Raw genomic sequence first — 23,254 nt, forward strand, 5'->3', positions numbered from 1 at the left:
AAGGTTAGTTTATTCCTCAATGTCATAAGGGTTAATACATCATATTTATATTTATGTCGCATACCGCGTTATTACTTTAATGTTTTATTTTATCCGAGGCTAAACTTACGTAATATAATAAGAATGTTTAGTCCGGACATAAGGTTTGTATTTAGCTATATAGGTAGCTATACATGATGTATAAATATTGTTTTGAAATGCAAGCGGACCGGTGCGCAATCTGTCTCATGTACGAGTGTCGTTCCTTTAAAGAACTGCGCAGTAATTGCACAATACTTACCACTTTTATTTCTGTATATGCCGCAATAATAAAAACCTATAAAATGGATCGTTTCGTATATAAAGGGATAATAAACCGTGGAATAATGAATTAAAATTTTTCTTCGCACGTAATATTTACTACGCTACTAGTCTCTACAACTATGTCGTGTTTTTTAAGCAAACCATCTGTCGCTAATAATTCGTCCGCCCCACATACAAACTGTAAACAGATCCGATATCATGATGACACAAAGCCTTGTTTGGATTAAAATATGGTTCCAGGTACAAGTTTCTACGGCGTTTTTGGTTTTATTTTTATTAAAGGCTCTATTTTCAGCAATTCCTTTTTGGGGAAAAAAATACATGTGTGGCCGCGTCTCTTCATGTCCTTTGTTTACCCTTAAGTTTAATATGCTTTTACTTGAGCGACTCCATTAAATCCCAAGTTATTACGCTATGAAATTCTTAATTACAACTTAAAGTGTTCAAGCATCTGAGCACTTAAAATTGAAGTTAACTTTTAACAAGCTTGATATCAAGGAAACTTTTATCGTGGAATTCCCACTTCATTCAATGCTGCAAATTCATTGATGCAATAACCTTAAAACGAGTGTAAAATATATATAGAAAGAAATGAACAATCTAAATTAAGATTAGTTAAAGAAAGGACAGAGGACAAGCTACTATTTAAATATTTAGGTATCTTTGTATTATTAATTATTATTGTTGCCGTATGCTGCGGCGGCTATATGCCTGTAATTGGACAACATTGAATAAAAGCCTTTTTTATTAAAGGTAACATTTTCAATCAATCAAAGCGATCGAGACCGTAATAAAGCTGAATTGTGTTAAGTGACATTGCGAAAATTTAGAGGCTAGAGCAGGGTTACGTCTATGATTGACGTATAACTTAATTACTGCTACGGTGGCTGCGCGCCTCATACCAGCAGCCAGACACCAACACTTCAATTATTTAGATATTAAACGTAAAATGTAAAACCATAAAATGACTAAATTATTTCTCCGTCGAATACATTATCTATTCGTTTTAATAGCAAAAAATGTAATCGATTATAGCAACTCGTTTTTTGACTTTAAATCAGATTTATTCACGTATGATTGTATACGGACCTTGAGAACGACCGGCGAGACCTTCGAGGCGGTAACCGCGCGGAAGTCGACGGCTACGTTTTTTTTTTTGTCAATTTCGAGTTCGCTGAGTTTAAGCGCTCATTATTCAGCGGACAACTTACGAGACGACAGCGCGCAGCGCACCGTCCACTGCACCGCGCTACTGTCGCGCCGCGCAACCGGCCACCAGCCGCCACAATTAGTGATGCAACGGATGTCTGTTTCCGTTTCCGCAAGTGCGGAAGTTCCGCATGCTTTTCAACATCCGTTTCTGCTTCTGTTTCCGCAACTTTTATAACGGAGATAAAACGGAACTTTACGACGGCTGAGAGATCCAAATGCGCGACGCGAGACGCGCAGTCCGTGCGCGGCGTTTCGGCACTTGTCGCATTTGTTTGTTTACGTACTTTTTCGTGAATTTAAGCGCGTAATATTTTCTGCTGCTGTTTGAAACAATCAGTTTCTCTTGCTGGAGTAAACTGTCTAGTTGTTGTCCATATAAAATTTGACAACTGACAAAATGTGACTATTTCATACTTACGAGTTATTAAATGTACTTTTGAATAAGTGATAACCATGTAATGTATCATCATCGTTATTATCATCAGCTCACTATATATCCCCACTGAGGGGCTCGGAGCCTACCCCAAATTAGAAGTGACTAGGCCATAGTCAACCACGCTGGCCCGGAGCGGGTTGACTTCACACATATCATTAAATTTTTTCTCAGATATGTGCAGGCAGCATCACTATGTTTTCCTTCACCATAGGAACGTCGGATAAATGTACATATCTAAATCGAAAAACACACTGGTACATAGCGGGATTCGAACCCAGGCCCTGCAGATTGCAAGTCAAGTGCCTAATAATTATATATTTTTCTAATCTAGATTTGGTGTTTTTGATACTTAACACATTCACTGTTTACAAAATAAAAAAGGTAACAGCTGGGAGCCAAAACTTTTTATGGTGAATTTTTATTTAGTATATCTGGGAGTGTTTGAACATATAGATAAATTAATAATGTTTTTTGTATTTGAGCGCTAGGGATCATCATTTTGAGCGCTAGGGATCATCATTTTGAGCACTAGGGATGGCAATGGTTTAGTTCACTAATACTCGTATGTAGATATTTGTTCCACGATCGCATTTCTGAGTACAAATATGTTACAAGATTTTGACAAAGTCAAGTTTTTCATCAAATTCCAGAATATTGAGTAAAACATGTCAGGATACTAATCAAAACCAGCTTTTATCTTCTCGGTTCAAGATCTTGTAACATTTCATACACACCCACACATACACACACGTATACACACACACACATAAAAATAAACGCATACACTTACACGTACACACACATACAGGACATACATATATTTAAAAAATATACATACATAACATAAAGTTCAGCCTTAGCTTCATGTGATACAAGATATTTGTATGTTTGCCTCCGTACGAACGTGGTACTAATCACTACAACATCGTAAGAATTAAACTAATACTCTTTTTCGTTAGTTGACTATATTGCCAGAGTGGCCACACAAAGCAACATGGACTTGTTTCAAACGCCGGCGGCTTACTGGCTACTATAAAGTGAACGGGCCCCTCGCTCGGATCCGAGTGGTCAGCAGTGAATATATTAATAAAGAAATATATTTGTCGTTTATCAACACGAGTGGTTTGGCGAACATTAATTTGTAAATAGTGTAATTTTGTTTCCTGAAAATAAATAAAAAAAAACCGTATTTTAACTTATTGCAGCACAGTACGAGTAAAAATACATATATTGAAGGCTAAAGGACACCGATATCCAATGCCTTAATAAATTAAAAACGAATACAAACTGTTCTTACCAAAAAAAAATTTTGTAAATATGTTTTTTTTTTAATATTTACACTTCTGTTTCCGCTTCCGTTTCTGTTTCCGTTTCTGCTAAAATTTATTGTTGACATCTGTTTCCGTTTCTGGTTCCGGTAAGACACTTCCGTTGCATCACTAGCCACAATGTCACTGACAAGCCCGGCCCCGCCGAAGGTGTTATCGGTCGCTCGGTCTCAATACTAGTGCGTCTCAGTCCGCGAGCTTGTCACGTCCGGGGCGCAAATTGATCGTGACCGTGCCCAACGCATCGAAACTTACGAATATTGTGTACAGTGGTGCCGTGAAGAGTATTTGCAATTGCGCAGCGCGTCTTAGTGATGTGAGGATGTTAGTGCGTGGCCATGTCGGTGGCGAAGAAAGACAAGCCGACAATGTCGGTAACGGCTCTGATCAATTGGGCGCGGCCGGCGCCTCCGGGCCCGCAACCGCCCCCCTCGCCCGCGCCCCTCACCATGCTGCAGCCGCTCCCGACGCCTTCATCGCTGACCAACGTCGACTATGAAGAAATGCAATGTAAATATATCAACACACGAACAGTATATAACACAAACAATATAAGTAGAATTATGTAGATGTAGCAAATGTATACGTACCAAGAAATACACATTATTACCACTATACCCAGTATCATAATCATTCTAATTACATCCTAAAGTGCACGTTTTTTATTACGATTATTTTTATTCAACTTTTACGAAGTATATTAATAATATCTTAAAGTATTGCCTTAGGTTGTAGATAAAATTGCCTAAAATTATACCCAATCCAGATTTGTGCGGATAAGCTTAACTTAAAATTAATGGAAAAGCGTTTTTGAAATAAAACAGCCGTAAACAATGGCAAAATAGATAAACGTTATACTACCAATATATACATTGATTACTTTACCGCTGTATATTGAGGAATATTTTCAAAATAAAGTATACACATCAAAAAAGTCTAAGCAACACATATAAATTTCAATTTTACAATGTGTTTTCGCATTAAATCCTGAGTATTTTCGTACTTTTATTATTTATTAATGCTTTTTTAATATTAAACAACAATTATTTTTTTTTATTTACTTTTTAATAATCTTAATAACCAATAATTACGAGTAAGGAATGTTTGTACGTAGTACAAAGTAAGGTGCCTAATCAACTAAACTTAAAGTAAAATTAAATGGTTGTACAAAAATTGCATAAATTAATACAAAGTGTGGTCTCCTCTGTTATGGAGAACTTGCTGGCACCGATTATTCATAGAATCGATGAGACTGTTAATGTGATCCTACGGTAATTGCTCCCAATGAAATTTTAGTAAGTCCATCAGTTGTTGGGTTGTTGTCACTCCATCCAAGTCATTTAAAACACGTCTCTGGAGCATGTCCCGTGCATGCTCGATGGGGTTGAGGTCTGGCGATTGTGCAGTCCAAGGCAATACCAGGAAGTTTTCCCTTGCCAAGTACTCCCGTGTGTGCAAAGCTGTATGCGAACGCGCATTGTCATGCATCAAAGTGAAATCGAAGCCAAGCGCTTGTGCGAATGGATGGACATAAAGTCTTAGAACATCCTCAACGTAATTTACAGCGTTCATGTTACCATTTACAAAAACGAGCTCTGTTCGTATGTTCTTCATAATACCCGCCCATACCATAACTGTTAAGTCGTTGTATGGATGCACTTCCTGAAGCCACCTCAGTCTTTCAGTATTTCCAGGACAACGGTACACTCTTACCCTTCTAGTATCAGGCTAGAACCCAAATCGAGACTCATCGCAAAATAAAATTTTATCCCATTATTTCCGGGTCCATATAATGTGTTGACTAAACCATTCATTTCGACGAGCGCGATTCCCGTGACGTATCGGTGGGCACCTAATTGGCCGTCGTGCTCGTAGGCCATACTCATGCAATCGATTTCACACAGTTTGGCAGCTAACAACAACACTACTTGAATTTTGTAGCCTCAAACCTATCTCTCGGGCGGTTAACATCGGCTGGCGTCTTTCAGTCAGTTGTATGTATCGATCTTTCCGTGTTGTTGTACACCTTCCTCGACCTGGGTGCTGCTCAGCAGGATCTCCCGTGTTAGTTTAATGCTGATGAAGACGGCAAATAACGCTTCTGTTGAACCAAAATACCGAGATACCTGAGATTGAGTTCTTCCCGCTTGCAACATCTCTACAGCTCTCTGCATTTCATCTGCGTTCAAATGACGTCGCTCCATAACGTAAAAAATGTCTCAAAATTCAAATTTGTTCAAAACTTTTTTTAATTATTGTTTGAATCTTAAAATTGATACCGAATACTAAATTTTAATAAGCAAAGAAAACGCTGTAAAATTCGAACAAATGCATTCGCTTTTAAATTTGTGAAAAAAAAAACAAATGATACTCGATTTTTTTTCACAACCAGCCAGTATGTCCTATAGATCAAAAAAGTTTACATAAGTATTACCTACTTGGTAAAAAATGATAAAATAATTGATTAATAATTTGAAATGGTATGTGTTGCTTAGACTTTTTTGATGTGTGTATATAGTCACATATTACATTTCCAATCAGTGTGTGTCATCCCTAATTGCAATTATTACTTACACGAAGTCATTTGAATTGTTTTGCTAACACACGTAAACATTGCTTTTGTCCTTTTCTATTTATTGACGTCATATTTAATAACATGAAAGTTGTCTGATGTTATGTATGTTTATAATATAACGTGCTATGGCCCGCCGAGCGGACTTAAAAAAAATTGTAACCGAAACGTTTTTCCAGACTATGCTCTACATCTATGTCGAATTTCATTTAGATTCATTGAGCCGTTTTGGAAATAATTTCAAACAAACATCCATCCGACCATCTAAACATTTGTATTTACAATATTAGAAATAAATCAAATTGATCCTTTAATATTTTTATGGACGATTAACTATACGTGTGATAAAACAGATAACAATATATTGAATGCAGTGGAAACACGTGGGGACATAACGTCATACGTGTTGTACACATAAAAAACATCAATTACCAAATTTTGTTCAATTGATGATGAGAGCGGTGAGCCTACGAACATTTCTAGTCATCTGCCCGCAGTATTAAGAATTAACTCGGAAAGCTGTTTACCTCATAAAATAGTATCGACATCGTATTTGTACGGAAAATTTTACCGAAAAGAGCAGTTGTTCATTTGCTCTCTTATCCTGAAAATATCTATGTCAATCGCCATGATACGGTAATCAAAAACGTAAGTAATTTTTTTATGTTACCTTTAGGTAAAAGAATTTTCAATACAAAGTTATCTGCTTGACTTTCACATTAATCTCAGATATGTTTGAAATTATTATCTTTTCATATTCAAAACCGAAATATCATTACTGAACTTAATAACTTTTGTGTTCATTCAAATAAAGTAATTACCTCGGTAAGGACTATTTAAATATCTCTTTGATACATCAGCCGTATGCTTGATATATGAAGACATGTAATTTGAATCTTTTGGCAATTATTCTACGCATGACTGAGCTTGCAATCTTCCAATGCGTATTGTTATTATGAAAATTCTTTTGTCAAACTTGCTTGTCAAAATTACAGAAAGAAGATGCAAAGTTATTTTGAATAGTATATTTTTAATAGCGGTCACATACGACTTCGTCAGCGCAGAAAAAAAGTAGTTAAATGTATGCCCGCGCGCATCAGCTACCTTCCCGTCAATGATTTTTTTGAAATTATATGATTTTTTCGATATTCAATTTCATTATTAAATAAATAAAATAAATTTTATTGATCCACAAAAATTTTACAATTTCTTAGGACTCTGCCTCCTGTGGTAGTTATGTATAGATTAGTACGTAATATAACTATTTCACAAGTTTTAACTAAATGGATTATAATACATACTAGCTGTCGATTTCGTTCGCGCAGAATTAAAGATTTCTTCCAGACTATGTTCTACATCTGTGCTAAATTTCATCAAGATCCGTTGAGACGTTCTGGTGATACCTTCAAACAAACATCCATCAATGTAAACATTCACATTTATAATATTAGTAAGATTTTACTTATTTTTGGTAATTCCAAAAGTTACTTATGTGTTGGATATGAATATCCCCAAATAAATACTTGCCATTTGATTTTTTTGTTACTGAAAATTGGTTAAATTAAACATAAAACGGAAAGAACCCCGACTGATTACAGTCGCACGCTTTACCAATGAACTGTGACGTTGTTACATTACTTGTTGGTATTATAGTGCCTACATACGATATCAATAATCAATCTTTAATCAAATATCTGAACAAATAATTTGGCAATAATAAAAAGTTGGTAGAATTTTATTTGATGTAATATCAATACATTTCTATAGATTCTACAACAAAGAGATTAACCTCGTACTCTTCCAAGGTCTCGAAGAATTTTTTGAATCAATGAGAATAATAATGTATTTGTATGGTTTCTTCATTTTTTGTAAGCAACATATTTTATACAAAGGATTTATAACAATTCGATACTTGATTGTATCACATATGTACATGTATTGTATATTTTGAAATATTATATTCCTTTGTTAAACATATAATGTATCGCTGAAAGGCGATAGAAGGAAACTATGTAAATGGAGTACAAGATAAGATTTGTGGGAACTTTATGTACATATCTAAATTATGCTTATGGTTAATATGCTGTTATTAACCTAATTTTTAAGGTTTTTTCGAAATTTTTTATTCAAAAACATAAATCCTTATTGTGTGCTCTGAAATTATCTGAATTAATGTTAGACAAAAAAGGACCTTATAGCATTTTTTTATTATTAACCTTCACATGATAATTAAATGCGAATTGATTATATTAAGTTCATGCGTGCCGTGAAATTGTCTGAGTGCTGTAAGTGGGGATTGCGGTGGCTGCCTTTACATGCCGCGCTGGTGTCGACGGGCGTGGAAAGAAAGTATAATTACACTATCGGCGGCGTGTAACCAGATAACTAAATCGAAATTGCACTCCGACAATTATGTCCGTCAGCTTATCTTCTGCACCCGGTCGGCACGATACACTATTTGATTATACAAAAACGTCAACGCGACATTTGAAATAATACACGTGCTTGTCATTTTCCATTGTCGATACTTGTACAGAAACATTCATTTAACCTTTCACTGTTATATTAACGCAGTTATTGTATTTGTGGGTACATAATATAATAAGTACAAATGCAAATACACAATCTTGTTCAAATAGGTCACCAAATTGGTTAATACATTGCGACATAAACATCAAACAACCCCTCATTGAAGAAAATGATACGGCGTTTGGCTAAAGATATTTTATCTACAACATAATATGCATGATATTAATGTATATAAGAGACATGTATTTATATATATAAATAATATTAGCGAACATCTCGAGTTTCAGGTTTTGAGTCTCGAGGACATCCTGTGCAGATCGTTGAAAATTCCGATTTCTCAGTCATGCATAAAACATTTTGTGAATACGTATTGACAACGTATATTCTTTTGCAGAGCCTTCCTATGGAAACCTTTTGCCCCCCTCCTGATTTCATTTAAGTCAACAGTATTGCGACCATTTTCCTTGTAAAGTTGTACTTTGTTTTTATTACGATGCCGCTTTGCTTTATCCTTCGAAGAATTAATTAAATTCGATGAACAGAATGACAACTTTAAAATATTTAAGAACAAAATAATGTAGCATTTAAAGCATATTTGTGAAATAGAAAATTACAATAATTGAATAATATTTTTGGTCTTATCTCTCATATGAATCTGTTGATTTTTGTGTGATTTTCAATAATTTTTAACGTTACAATTTTAGGCTTGTAGATTATCACTTTAAAATTCTTTGTGTTTCATAAAAAAATAGGTAAAATTGCCGCACTGAGCATGATAGTCGAACTTGAAAAGGTAATTGCATAATTACAGAGAAAGTTAGAGACGTTTCTAACATTCAGGCGTTATCCTTATTCATTAAACATTTACTTACTACATCAAACAATCGAAAATTAAGACAAACACTGTACAAATTACATTGTTAAATTCCATCTTATTGATATTTATATATGTTAATCAAATTTAGATTACCCTTATTTATTTTCTTGCGAACATTTTCTTGCCGCGACGTGTTCAGCGGAGAGAACATCATCCACCATGTCTTTGTGATTGATTAATCTTTGTGACAGGCCCGCATCGATCCACTAACATGCGAGCTAATTTTATTTTATTAATGTATACTAGAAGATTCAATTTTGAAATTCCACAAAAACAGTAGTTACAAGGTTGAAAATCATAGTTACATTTGTTAAGGGATTGAAATTGAAGCGTCTTGCTTCCCTAAGTCTGAGCGTATGTGCGGACGTAGATTAGATCTAGTTTATAATTGTAACATACTCTACTAGTTTAGTCGGCGTATAAAATGTAAACTGATCTACAATATTTAGTGTCCATTTTATGTCTCTAAAACAAATACACGAGCGTTTTCTTATACATTTCTTGTTACCCGTAAGGTTATTCAGCTTTTCATATTAAATTTCTCCTACTCGTGCCTCGTGCAAACAAGTTATTTATTCCGCTTTGCTACTCACCCTTAGATGTGGGCGTATGTTTGAATTAAATATATTTTACTTGGAAATGGGATCGCTTGAAGTCCTTTGTAGTCGTTTGATTTCGTTTTAGTAAATACGTTAATATTATTAACTTATTTTAGCGATAGAAATAAATATTACATTTTGCTGCTGAATAAATGTTTAAAATTCTGTTTTTTTTGTAATGTATACTATTTGATTTCCATTTTCTTGTGAAACCTGCTATTACGACCATTTTGTGTTGGTTATGTCATTCAAAATGGCGTCAACATATGTTACATTTGTATGATTTATAAGAAGCGATGTTGTCATATCTATAAAGTCCGCATCGTCAGTCAGCCTGTTTGTTAGTCGAAAAATTGATGAATTTGTAATGGTCCATATTGTTTATAGCGAACTAGATCAATTGACGCATAAATATAAAATTTTGCTATACTGTTACTGTGGCCTGTAAATCTTATTTTTTATCTTTTATATTCTACAAATCAAGGAAAGATTTATAATTTAATTCAAACAAAAATTCAAAATCCAATTTTGTTTTGCAAAACTTTGCTGTAATTTATCTTTCATTTGATTACATCATTAAATAAGCTGATTTTTTTTTTTATAAGAATGCTAATACGCACTTTCTCGAGGTAAGCCTAGGACAGATAAAGAAAGCATTTAACTTGATTAGGTACCACAGGTATGGCATGCCTTAAATAATCATGTCCCTTTTCTATTTATTGATATATTTTTAGTTTTTAAATGTAGGTATTATATAACAAGGACAGCGTTGACAACTGCGGTATTTAATGACAAGTTTTATTATTTAATAATTCGAGTTGAAAAATAACATACAATTTTTTATAACTTATAAAAAAGGGTAAAACAAGATCTGGATGAAAGTGAATTACTCGCAGGATTGAATTTTGTGAAAGAAGTAGCTGTTTGTTGAGCTAACTCGCCAGCCTCCCTAATGGACCGGTCGTGTCGCGCTCGCAGGGCGGACCACGTTTTTGTTCCTTTTCCCCTCTTTTGGTGCACTGCATTTTTTTTGATGCAGCTCCAAAAATATTGGTCGAAGAACAAATGGCGGTTCCCAAACTATAAGACGTTTTTTTAATAAACTGTTTACTTAAAACATTGCTTTTAGAAATGTTTGCTGAGACACACTTTAGGTGGCGTTGAAATGGTATGTTTTATACGTCATAAAAATTCTCACGCCTGTGTACATTTTACTAAGATGACAAACAGAACTACTTTATTATAAATAGTATACCTAGATACTATTGGTTTTTTTTTCATCATAAACTTTGCATCTCTGCCATTCTTCCTCTCGATTCCTCTATTGTTTTAGGTCTATTTTAAAACCTTGGTCGGATAGATTTCTCTTTGAACTATAGACAATTAAGCTGTTACGTCAGCAACTTGTGGCAATAAGGCGATAATGATAAACTTTAAAGAATAATTCTTATCAACGATGATAAGAATTTATTTTTATTTGATATTCTTAATAAAGTGCAATCCATTTTATATTGTTGCTCGATATTGCATTATGTTGTTCAGACCTTTTCACCTCTCAATCAGAAATTAAAAACAATTTTAAAAATAAACGAATGCATTATTGTTGCATAGAGCTTTTATCTAATTCTTATTATTTATAATAAGCAACATTATTTGTACGTTACCATGTTAATACATGTTATGTTTAAATTCTATATTAAAGTACTATAGGTAAAATTGTTTATCATACATATAGATACGTATACCTATACATACATACATGACGAAGATAAAGGGAATTTTCTGCCATTTCATTAATGACGTAAGAATCAAGAGAAAATGAAATGATGAATGAAAATAAAATTCTAGTGGAACGGTTATATGAAGTTGTCACACAGTCGTTAGTTTCGTGTAGGTGTATCCTAAACGATAGTTTTGTTCGCAGGGCTGAATCTGGAGGCGGGGTTTATGTCGCCGATGTCTCCACCGGAGATGAAGCCGGACACGGCGATGCTGGACGGCCTGAGGGACGACGCCACCTCGCCCCCCGCGCTGCGCAACTACCCCCCAAACCACCCCCTCAGCGGCTCGAAGCACCTTTGTTCGATCTGCGGAGACCGCGCCTCCGGCAAACATTACGGAGTATACAGGTGAACATTTTATAATAAATATTTTTAATTTAAAAGCAATGTCTTCTTACTTGGAAAATAGAAATACTTTTATTCATTCCTTTTTATAATCTGTCGTTTTTGTTAACAATGTTGGTAAACATTTGCCTTTTTAATGTGGGAGAAGACAGAAGCAGTCGTTGCAAGAAATATTATTGAAATGGAAAATTTTAAAGAAAAAAAACGTCTTTACATTTTACTCAAATATCAATTTAGTAGTACTCAATTTAGTAATTACGGCACTACAATGATTGCATGATTAGGTATTTTCTGTTAAGCTGTTAATTAAGAACTTTATTTACACCAACTTCTAATTTCGAGGCCTTCAAAAACCCTTGTTAAAATTAAGGAAAGTTGGTCGGGACATCTGTTCATTCTTCGACAATTTTTTTTAAGCAATTTCTTAAATTATTCATAGCTTGCTAAGAAAATTGAATGTTTTACGCGAACGAATCTCTGTGGGTTTTTTTTTTCTTGAATAAGCTATTAATTCTGAACATTGTTTGAAGCGTAATTGTTTACAATCAGACTAACCATCGATCAGTTTCTGTCTGGCCTGTGTAGTAACAATCTTTTAAAATGTACAAGTAATTCAGTAAACCTCATGTAAAATTATGTTTTCAATATAGGGTAAAGAGTAAATAAGTACCATTTATTCGCATATTATAGAAATAATCTTACTATAGTATATAAATAATATATATATATATACTATATATAAGATAGCTATCTTTGGACCTAAGCCTCAAACACCCTCCGGGTAAATGTTGCGTGAATATGGTAACTCTGCTATCCATTGATGTTATAAATAAACGTATCTGTATAGAGCACATCACGTAGGCATTTTTATCTCGCTCCCAAATTTGTAGCTCAGATACACTTGCTTTGTTTTTATTAACCTTACGAGTTTTCTTTTGAAATAAAGAATAGAGCGTTTGCATACAAATGTACATTACTTTTACACTCTACGAGTATATCTAGACTTGAAACAGAATTACGTCTAGACGATGTTTATAATATGTAGTAGATTACATTCTGACGATTTAAATAAGTACCCCGAGTAAAATATAACAATTTGTTAGTTTTAATTCTATTAACGATTTACTGAATTTGTACGTAATATAATGTGCTCTTAATACGTTTAAAACTTACTATTGAACGGTGTAAACACCGCAACAATAAATATTTTTCCCACATCAGCATTAAATATACCACGCGTTCGGGATTCATTCAAATCAGTTTACATTCGGTTACCAAACATTTTAAACTTTTAGTTGTAGTTGTATGGTTTAGAAATTAAACCATATTATTATTTCCACTGACAACACTGTACTACTATAATAGAATAATTCTGTTATACGATTCGTAGTTTATAAATTATTGAAATGAAATAAAGAACATTTACAATTCTATCGATCGACGGACGCATGTAATGTCATGCAAAAGGCATTTCATTTTCACCTTGAGAATACGTTACGCGAACGTGAGGGCAGGTAAAATGGATCATGGGTGTCGGGAATGAATTATCGAAATACATACGTCTAATATTTTTATTTCAACTGACGAGCTTCGTTAGTGTTTATGCCAGGTACAAGATATTATGAGAGACAACGTTCAACCACTTTATGCTGCTACAAAAATAACCTTCGCATAAATTTTTTTTTAAAATATATTTTCGTTACTTTCTTTGTTTTATTTCTCATCATTATATCCCAGTATATAAATTATAATATTCCAGTTAACAAAAATTAAAGTTTATAATTAACTGTTTTGTTTAATAAATAATTTTGAGGCTACGAATATTTGCGATATGTGTTTTCATAACGTCATCGAAAAAATATTTTTAAATTGGTATGAGATTAGTCGTTGTATTTTACGCCCGATGCGGGACTTTACAAATGTAATACGAATTTTGTTGATGACGTTACGAACACTTTCTCGAAAATTTTCGTGCTGGGTACTCTGCGTGCAATATAACAACTGTGTGCAAAATAGTAACATGTGACAACTTCGTAAGGTTGTCAACATATTGAGCAATTAATCAAGTGATTATTTGTCACAAGGCGTATAAAAAGTAGCTTTTTTGCCCTGAATAAAATTATATTCACACACCGAAATTAATTACAGTTAATGGTCCTATGGTAATAATATTAAGATTATTAAGATTGCATTTCTTAATTTTTTTTTTAAATTAACTTCGGTAACTATATTTTATTTTTTGCATTATTTATCGTGTATTTTTAATGATTTCTACTAGTGCCAAATAACGTCAAATCTCTAATCTTTGGATCCTTCTATGAACCTCTCATATAGTTAATATACATTATTAGGATTTTCGCACGAGACATTTAGCAATGCAAACGTCCGCCATGATTTGCCAATTTAAATTCTTTAGTAAGAGATAAGATCCTCTTAGTTGGAAGTGGTGACTTGATAATATGGTCAATATTCAATTGTAATTTAAATAACGAACGGTCACCGCATTCAAGGTTGTCCATATCCTGTATTAGTAACATGATTTCATTCTTCTTAATGAGCCAATTCTAACGTATATCAATTTAGTAGTCATAAATAACATTTAATGTCCACTTTGTACCTTTGTTTTTAAGCTGTTTTTACTTTTTAACTGCCGAGACTGAGACTCTAAAAACTTTTTGAAGACTTAAAAATTTCCTACCAAAAAATGTACAGAGTTAATATGTCCTTACATTCACTTTTTTATTGTGAATGTCGTATATATTTATTTAATTGCAAATAGATGAGAGTAAAATAGCAAGTTTATTAATTTACATAACGAACAATTTCGTTAATTTGAATTACAGTAAGCTGTGGTTTTAATTAAAACTTGTTCAGTTGGAAATCTTCGTTAAAGCAATTAGTTTTAAATTGGAATTAAAGGTTAGCTAATTTCATAACCTTTGTGAACTTAATCTCTTAGGTCATTGATTCCAAAATATGTTATATGAAATTATTTTAAAAAAGGAACAACAGTTAACTATACAAAATAATCTGCAACACGACTCTCCCTCGCCTCTCTGTCTCTCTCTATCTCTCTCTCACTCTCTCTCTCTCCGCATCGTATTGTAGTTGCTCAGGGTCGCAACCTCTTCTCTTGAATATCTCTCATAGTGTGTTTTGCAACAGCTAAATATGGTAAAATTGACGATGAAAGAATATTGAGCATTTATGTTCAAATATTTTATCTCAACTTTTGTATATATTGGGTGGTGTTATGTTTAAACATTTTATAAATCAAACAATGAGACGGCGAGTGAATCGATTTGTCCGCGCGCCTCAGACCGTCTGGCTCACCAATAGATCACAACGACACTAAATTGATTCGTTTTACACGAGTGTCCGGTGCGACTATAAAACTATAAATCAATTTCGTAATTTATCGCTTATAATCGAATGCGGTTATAGAATGATAGTCTTGTTCTCAACCTGTTTGAATACCGATGAACAAGAAAATGGTAGTATATCTTTGTTTCATCTTTGTTTTTTTCCAAGATACAAAATTTTATCATTTTATACAACCCATAATTACAAAAAAAATAAGTGAAGAATATATTTGAAAATTAGCATTACTAAACAGCACTAGATTAATACTAAAATTGAAAAGTTTCAGTAGAACTACGTCACCGGGCATGCTCGTAGCTCTTTGTACACATTAATTGCCATAATATTACTGCCGTACTCAGAGTTGTTAAGTTATCATTAAGGGTATCTCTTATTTAAGATCTGTAAGTTCAGCAGTTAATGTTTTGCTTTTGAATTCCAGTTGCGAAGGTTGCAAAGGTTTCTTCAAGCGGACGGTGCGGAAGGATCTAACATATGCGTGCCGTGAAGAGAGAAATTGTATAATCGACAAAAGGCAGAGGAATCGTTGTCAGTTCTGCCGCTACCAGAAATGTCTGGCGTGCGGCATGAAGCGCGAAGCCGTGCAGGAGGAGCGGCAACGCGCCGCTCGCGGGGCTGAAGATGCACATCCCAGCAGTTCTGTACAGGTACGTGTTTACAATTACATGCATAGAATATGATGATCAAATATGTCATAGGTTTCTTTTAGTTTGTAATATTAAAGTATATTTTGCAGCCAGTGTCGATTGATGTTATGTGAGAGTTTGTATTTTTAATAATAAATTAAAAGTTACTCTTAAAACCAAATATTAAAAGTATTTTGCCAATACCATTACTAGGTGAACGTATGAGCGTTGGTCTCGACTCTTCTTCTCGGTGAACATTTCGTTACAGATAAAGTGTTTTATTTAGACGTGCCTTTTGATTAATAAATTTACGAGTCGCTTACGTCTTCAAACGACTAGTTCCAGCTAATTAAACGCCGAAATCGTCCAATAAAAGTATCGCAGGTAATTAACTGAGAGCGGTCGGCGCGAAGCTTTCAAATGTTTATTGCCCGTGCACCCGTACTCGTGTACACAGAGAAACAGAGACAGTTAATGCTTTACTTGGAATACACAGTACACTATTTTTGTAATATACTAACTACGGCACTAACCGTTAGTTTCTCTGTATAAAACATACCGCCACACATCTTTAACAAAACTGCGATACCAATATTATGTTTTAAACGGGGATTTTGGTCTGAAAAACCCACGGTTTGAGTTTTAAAAAACTCGCGAGTGAGTACGGCAGTAGATGATATATCATTATAGGTTTTTCGTCTAAATTTTAATAGTTGAAAACTTTTCATTGGTCAATTCATAAATGTATGTTGTTAGGATTGATCAAAGGTAGTAGGCACACGTGAGCCATAAATATACAATGTTCTGTAAATTCGTGCCACCCTTTGTTATTCGCGGTGTGACTTCCTGGGACGTTTGTATCGTCCAAGGGCAAACGTTATCAGATTGCGAACACAAGGTACTGCGTACATGTACAGCCAAAGAATTTAATTCGCTCCCCATTTAATATCGAATATTGTACATCAAATTGTCATCATAAGAGCTATAATTTAGCACATACGTATGCTGTAATGAAAAGTTTTGGACCTGATTGTACCGTGAGAGTCAAATGATATTACACCGAAATGGATAGGGAATAAACATCCTAGACTGTACACACAACAAACTATTATTATAATGTGGCCGCCACGTGACAATGGTTATTTGAATATCGCCTCGCTCCGGAATATTTAAACAACTTTATTCGTGCTTAGATAATCTATGTATTTCTTGACTAGCGCGTGTTTCCTTCCTTGCGTGTTTATGTAGTGATTTTATAACATTTCAATATAATATTTACTGAATTATTTTCTAATCTATAAAATGGCCTTCTAATTTTTAACCTTTCGGAGCCTGATAAGGCCTTAAAATCAAGTGGGTTTTTTTTTTAAATACATATATAGTTTATGTATTCAACTGAGGTGTACTAATAAGGCTATCTTACTTCTTACTAATATTATAAATGCGAATGTTTAGATGGGTGGATGGATATTTGTTTGAAGGTATCTCTTGAAAGACACAACGGATCTTGATGAAATTTGGCACAGATGTAGAACGTAGTCTGGAAGAACAAATAGGCTACTTATTATTATTTTTTGAATTCCGCGCGGACGGAGTCGTGTGCGACAGCTAGTTATTTGATATAAGTATAAGATTTACCGTAGATTCTATATGAAATTTGATTCGTTTTAAATAAATTATCTATATTAATATTACAAAAAAACAGGAAAGATTTGTTTGTTTGTTTGTATTGAATAGACTCCGAAACTACAGAACCGATTTGAAAAAATTCTTTCACTGTTGGGAATCAACACTATCTCCGATTGACGTAGGCTATATATTTTTTACTAGATTATTTAAAATTCCGCGCGAAAGTCGTGTGCAATTGCTATAATTGATAAATACGGCCTTTTAACGTATGGGTTGTCTTTTATTATCGTACATTGTAAAGATGTGTTTTATGAACATTGCACCGGCATCGCAGCGTCGATCGAATTAAATCAATAACGGCCACGTCGCAGCACAATTATAATGGTGACATCATGAAATATGCGGACTGTCTCCATCGCAGTCCCCAATTGCCACCCAGCTTATTCTTTATGTATTACTTGTATATTTTATTTATTATGCAATTAAAACACATTATCATCTTTACAAAGGTTACATTACTTGTTTTATTACGAGTTCAGTTCTGAGTTTCGGTTGTTCCAATGCAATTTTATCAATTTTATCAAAATTGTACGTTTAGCTTTTAGTTGTGTTGTATTATTGAATATCTTTGGTCATCAGTCGTCATTTTGGAACGTATTAATCGGAATACAAAAGGAAAAGTAAATTGTGCAGTCTGTCTGTTCTACATATATTTAAAGGTATACCTTTATATATTTAATCAAAAATATGTCCATATTATAATATGGACATATTTTTGATTCCATAAGCTTTATGAATGTATGCAAATATGTACATTTATTTGTTCATTAACTCTTATTGATATTATAAATTATACAAAGACATGTCTAAAAGTAATGTTCATATGATGTCTTTCAGTGGACACAGTTGTCAAGAACCAAATCAATCCAAACCAAATAATTAGTACTTCAGTGATTCTTTATTGACGACTGATTTTTGTGCGGACGCAAATTTTATGTAAACAACTGGCTGTCATTTTACGTTTTATAAGATATTTTCAAAGAAACATCCATCCATCCATCTAAATATTCGCCTTTATAATATTAGTAAGATAGATTAAAGAGGTAATGATCGAATTAATTGCGAGAAAGGTTACATATTTAAGAAGGGAGTGATGTCTTAAATGATAAAAGTTTTTATTTTCTGGTTTTTATTTTCCAAATCAATGTAATTTGGAAAATAAAAACCAGCTGTACCGAGCCCACATCTTACTTCATACTATATTATTAATATTATAAATGCGAAAGATTAGTTTAGTAGAAGGTATCTGCAGAACGGCTCAACGGATTTCGTTGAAGAACACATAGGCTAACTAATTTTATTTTAATTCAGCGTGGACTGAGTCGCGGGTATTAGGATAAAGATAAGAAGATCGTGATGAGACGTTTTCCTGTTCATGTATTAAAATATATATAAATGTAAATATTAAATCGTTTCAGGAGTTGTCAATCGAGCGGTTGTTGGAGATGGAGTCGCTGGTGGCGGACCCAAGTGAGGAGTTTCAGTTCCTGCGTGTTGGGCCCGAGAGTAACGTCCCGCCGCGGTACCGCGCGCCCGTCTCCAGTCTATGTCAAATTGGTAAGTTTTACACGGTACCATCTCAAACGCCGGCAACGCATCTGCGAATCCTCTGGTATTGCAGATGTCCATGGGCGTCGATGAACACCTTGGTGTTCCCGCTGCTCGTTTGCCCCCTTCTCTTAAAAAAAACTTGTATGTGTAGACGTATAAATGTGAAGAAGTCGAGGGAGATGTGTCAGGACCAGGTCATTTTTTGCTCTTCTGGTTTATGAGCGTGAGTTGTGATAACTACTCCTTTTGTGACCAATTAACGACCTACATTATAAGATTTGATTAATATTGTTATATATACTTTTTATGTAATTTCGACTTACGTTTATTCATATGTGACAAAATTAACAATAAGTAATACCACTTTGATACTAGAAGAGATAGACTTGGTTTTTAATATTTTTTTGTTTATTTCGTATGATTGTCAAATTGCAAATGCCTACTTAAAGCTAAGCGTCCACAGGTCGATATAAGACGCCACGTATCGCAACAAACATATAAAGTACGTTCACTGATACGCGAGTGACATCGAGCTGTGGACGCTCAGCTTTAATCAGCAATAACATATGTCATTGGTTGTATTTGACAAGGGAAGAGGAAGGCGACGTAAGTGGCGGGATGTCTGCGCCGACAACCTCTATATTTAGCCAATTACATCCCTCCAACCGGAAGATATAGTCGTCACTGTGAATTAAACAAGAAATAACTATAATACAGACTTATTTAAACAAAGTTTTTCTTAATCTAGATAAAATAAAAAAAATACTACATGCATAAACAAATGCTGCATTACAACAACAAAAAAAAACTATAGCAAGAAAAAACAGCATACATAATATTGGACCGGTTTTAAATGTCGTCGAATTTTATATGTCCAAAACATCGCCTAGGAATTCCACGTCGTGTCACATTATGTTGTTGATTTTGACTGTTTTCTTTTAGTCATTTATATTTATAGTCAATTCATTGGTAAATTTAAATATATCTGATTATATTAATAATAATGATGTAGCATTCATAAAAACGATTTATGTCACTAATATTTTGTTTTAAGGAAAACGAACTCTCAGTACCAGTCGGTGGCACTGGACCAGTTAATCATATTTTATTTTGTAATGGTCTAAGTAGTCAATTTTTTCATCCTAGCTTTTTAAACAGTTGTCTTCGCAACTGTATATATTTTTCGTATAGTTATATTGTTTGATCATTGTTTTCAGGTAACAAACAGATAGCTGCACTGGTGGTGTGGGCGAGGGACATCCCCCACTTCAGCCAGCTGGAGCTGGAAGACCAGGTGCTACTCATAAAAGGCAGCTGGAACGAACTGCTGCTGTTTGCCATCGCCTGGCGGTCAATGGAGGTAACTATAGCTTTTACTACTAGTAGCGCCATCTAATGAAACGTAGCTTAAAGTTGTAAAGTTGAAATCAAATTTATAAAATTAATATAACGGGTTTCGATTAAGACAATGAAGATTTTTTTTAATTTAATCAATGTTTTAATTATTTGTACGTATATTTTCAGTATTTAGAAGACGAGAGAGAGAACATGGACGGCACGCGGAGCGCCGCCACACCACAACTCATGTGTCTAATGCCTGGTAAATGTTGTTACACTTTATAGAATTTAGTATTTGAGATAAAATTAGTTGCCGCAAAAAAAAAGATTATAAATATATATATATATATATATTAATATATATATTTATATATATATATATATATATGTAATATAAATATTAGAATAAATACATAGGATAATATACACTACCCTAGATATTTTTGGGTAAATATTTTTGAAAAAAAAAAACATTTTCTATTGCCATTACGTTTTTTTTCGTTTGCAAGTTATTTCCCCAAACGAGTCGGTAGCAATTAACGTATGAAACCTTCATTTAGATTATTATCTGATAAAATTTTGTTTAAAATTCAGATCCATCTCCTTTTAAGGCTAGAAGGTACTTGTGAGCTTTAATGTCACTTGACATGTGACATAAGTTTGTCACATTGTAGTCAACAAGAGGTGGTGTTGCAGGTATGACGCTGCACCGCAACTCCGCGCTGCAGGCGGGTGTGGGACAGATCTTTGACCGCGTGCTCTCGGAGCTGTCTCTGAAGATGCGAGCGCTGCGCATGGACCAGGCCGAGTACGTCGCACTCAAAGCAATCATACTGCTCAATCCAGGTATTTACTTCTTATTGTGCTAACGAGTCTTTTTAACTCAACGTCTAATCCCCAAACTATTTTCGAGAAGTGACCCCCCCTTTTCCGAAATGAACCGTTACCACTGACCCTCCTTTTTAGCCCTAGCTTTTACCCGCGACTCCGTCCGCGCGGAATAAAAAATAGAAAACGGGTTAAAAATTATTCTATGTCCGTTTCCTGGTTCTAAGCTACCTGCCCACCAATTTTCAGTCAAATCGATTCAGCCGTTCTTGAGTTATAAATAGTGTAACTAACACGACTTTCTTTTATATATATAAGATTATTATTATTATTCATTCTGATTTAGGTCAATAGAAGACAGAGTGAGAATTAGCAATGCTTTAAGTTCTCTTTGGGAATTCCTGGTCTAAAGTTTCTAAATATAATTGAAATAATGTTATTAATTAATTACATTTCCTGAAATTTATTTCATTATGTGTATGGTTTTCAACTTCCATATGTGAATTGTGTAACTTAACATTGAAATGTATTGATATTTGTATGTAATAATTACAGATGTCAGAGGACTGAAGTGTCGACAAGAAGTTGATCTTCTCCGAGAAAAGGTAAGATAAATAACGCTTCAACTCTTCTATGCTTTAACATTTAGTAATAGTGCCTAGTATAGATTTATTCGATTAGATTTTTAAAGTTAAAAAAGTTTTTTTTTGTGTTGATATAATTATGTTAAATTAGCTGTCGCCCACGGCTCCGTCAGCGCGAAAAAAATAAATAATTAGTACGCTTTGTGTTCTTACACACTGTGAAGATACCTTCTAACATCCATCCATCTATACATTTAAACATTCGCATTTAGATTATTAGATGTGCGTTGTGATGTTGCAGATGTTCTCGTGCCTGGACGAGTACTGTCGGAGGTCACACAGTGCAGAAGAGGGTAGGTTCGCATCATTGCTGCTGCGTCTCCCCGCGCTGCGCTCCATCTCCCTCAAGAGCTTCGAGAGCCTCTTCTTCTTCCATCTGGTCGCGGAGGCCAACATCAGCGGCTACATCCGCGAGGCGCTGCGCAACCACGCCCCGCCCATTGACACCAACTCCATCATGTAGGCCACGCCCGCGCATGCCCACTGTCTGCGAGCGAGACATAACACGCCAAATTATGCCCACGCGTGGGACACAGCGCCAAATCATTGCGTTGTATACGTGGGACCTGAGCCCGACATTTCTAACGATGCCTCCATTCGACCGAAAACGATATATTAACTGCCTTGACAAAACAACTTCTCAATATAACTTTAGCAATAAACTTAATATTTGGTCGCTAGAATATATTTCTAGGCATCTTTCTTTTAAGGAATAAATGTAGATTTTAAATTACTGCTGTCAGTAATAAAAAAAGAAAGATAATTATGTAATTTTGTTTAAAAATAAATCTAATATTTTTCGGACTGACAAAGTTAATTACTTTATAAATTCAAATAAGTGTTTTATTGTTGAAGTTTGCAAATATATTGCATACTCGTGTGAGTATGTCTGAAGGCGTGTCTTCTGTTACATCGGCAGTTAAATGTATGGAGAACATACATACATAGATATAGGATACACGTTGTTTATGCCAGTTTTTAATATATAATTTAGTTATGTAAAATACACCAAGAATATATTTATTTAAGTTGACTTGAGCCTGAGGGATGATCGTTCCCATGTTACCTTATGGTATTTTTTTTATTTGATTTTTTTTGTGACGTCATTTACAATGGTGTATTTTATGTAATAGATAACGTATTAACCATTACTGTGTTTATAAAAACAGTCAAGTAAAGTTTGTTCTTTTAAATAATCGAAAGTCGCAATTGTAC

The 23,254-nt window shown here is 34.3% G+C and overlaps 1 protein-coding gene across 4 annotated transcripts in view; it reads left to right on the top strand.

The window, feature by feature from the left end:
* LOC106714256 (protein ultraspiracle homolog) overlaps positions 1-22,763 on the top strand; it is a 31,298-nt gene extending 8,535 nt beyond the window's left edge. The window contains exons 2-10 of one of the 4 annotated variants that reach the window (XM_045679085.1): positions 3,470-3,789; positions 11,781-11,985; positions 15,785-16,010; positions 19,097-19,235; positions 20,447-20,589; positions 20,754-20,829; positions 21,264-21,413; positions 21,951-22,000; positions 22,281-22,761. In XM_045679085.1, coding sequence (XP_045535041.1) covers positions 3,618-3,789; positions 11,781-11,985; positions 15,785-16,010; positions 19,097-19,235; positions 20,447-20,589; positions 20,754-20,829; positions 21,264-21,413; positions 21,951-22,000; positions 22,281-22,502 — 1,383 coding nt within the window. In that variant the 5' untranslated portion in view covers positions 3,470-3,617 and the 3' untranslated portion in view covers positions 22,503-22,761. Of the gene's footprint in view, positions 1-3,469; positions 3,790-11,780; positions 11,986-15,784; positions 16,011-19,096; positions 19,236-20,446; positions 20,590-20,753; positions 20,830-21,263; positions 21,414-21,950; positions 22,001-22,280 lie in introns of all 4 variants that reach the window. The other 3 variants (XM_045679088.1, XM_045679080.1, XM_045679091.1) reach the window with 3 other exon arrangements.
* The last annotated feature ends 491 nt before the right edge of the window (positions 22,764-23,254 follow it).

The sequence above is a fragment of the Papilio machaon genome, chromosome 1 (genome assembly GCF_912999745.1).
Source record: "Papilio machaon chromosome 1, ilPapMach1.1, whole genome shotgun sequence".
NCBI lineage: Eukaryota > Metazoa > Arthropoda > Insecta > Lepidoptera > Papilionidae > Papilio > Papilio machaon.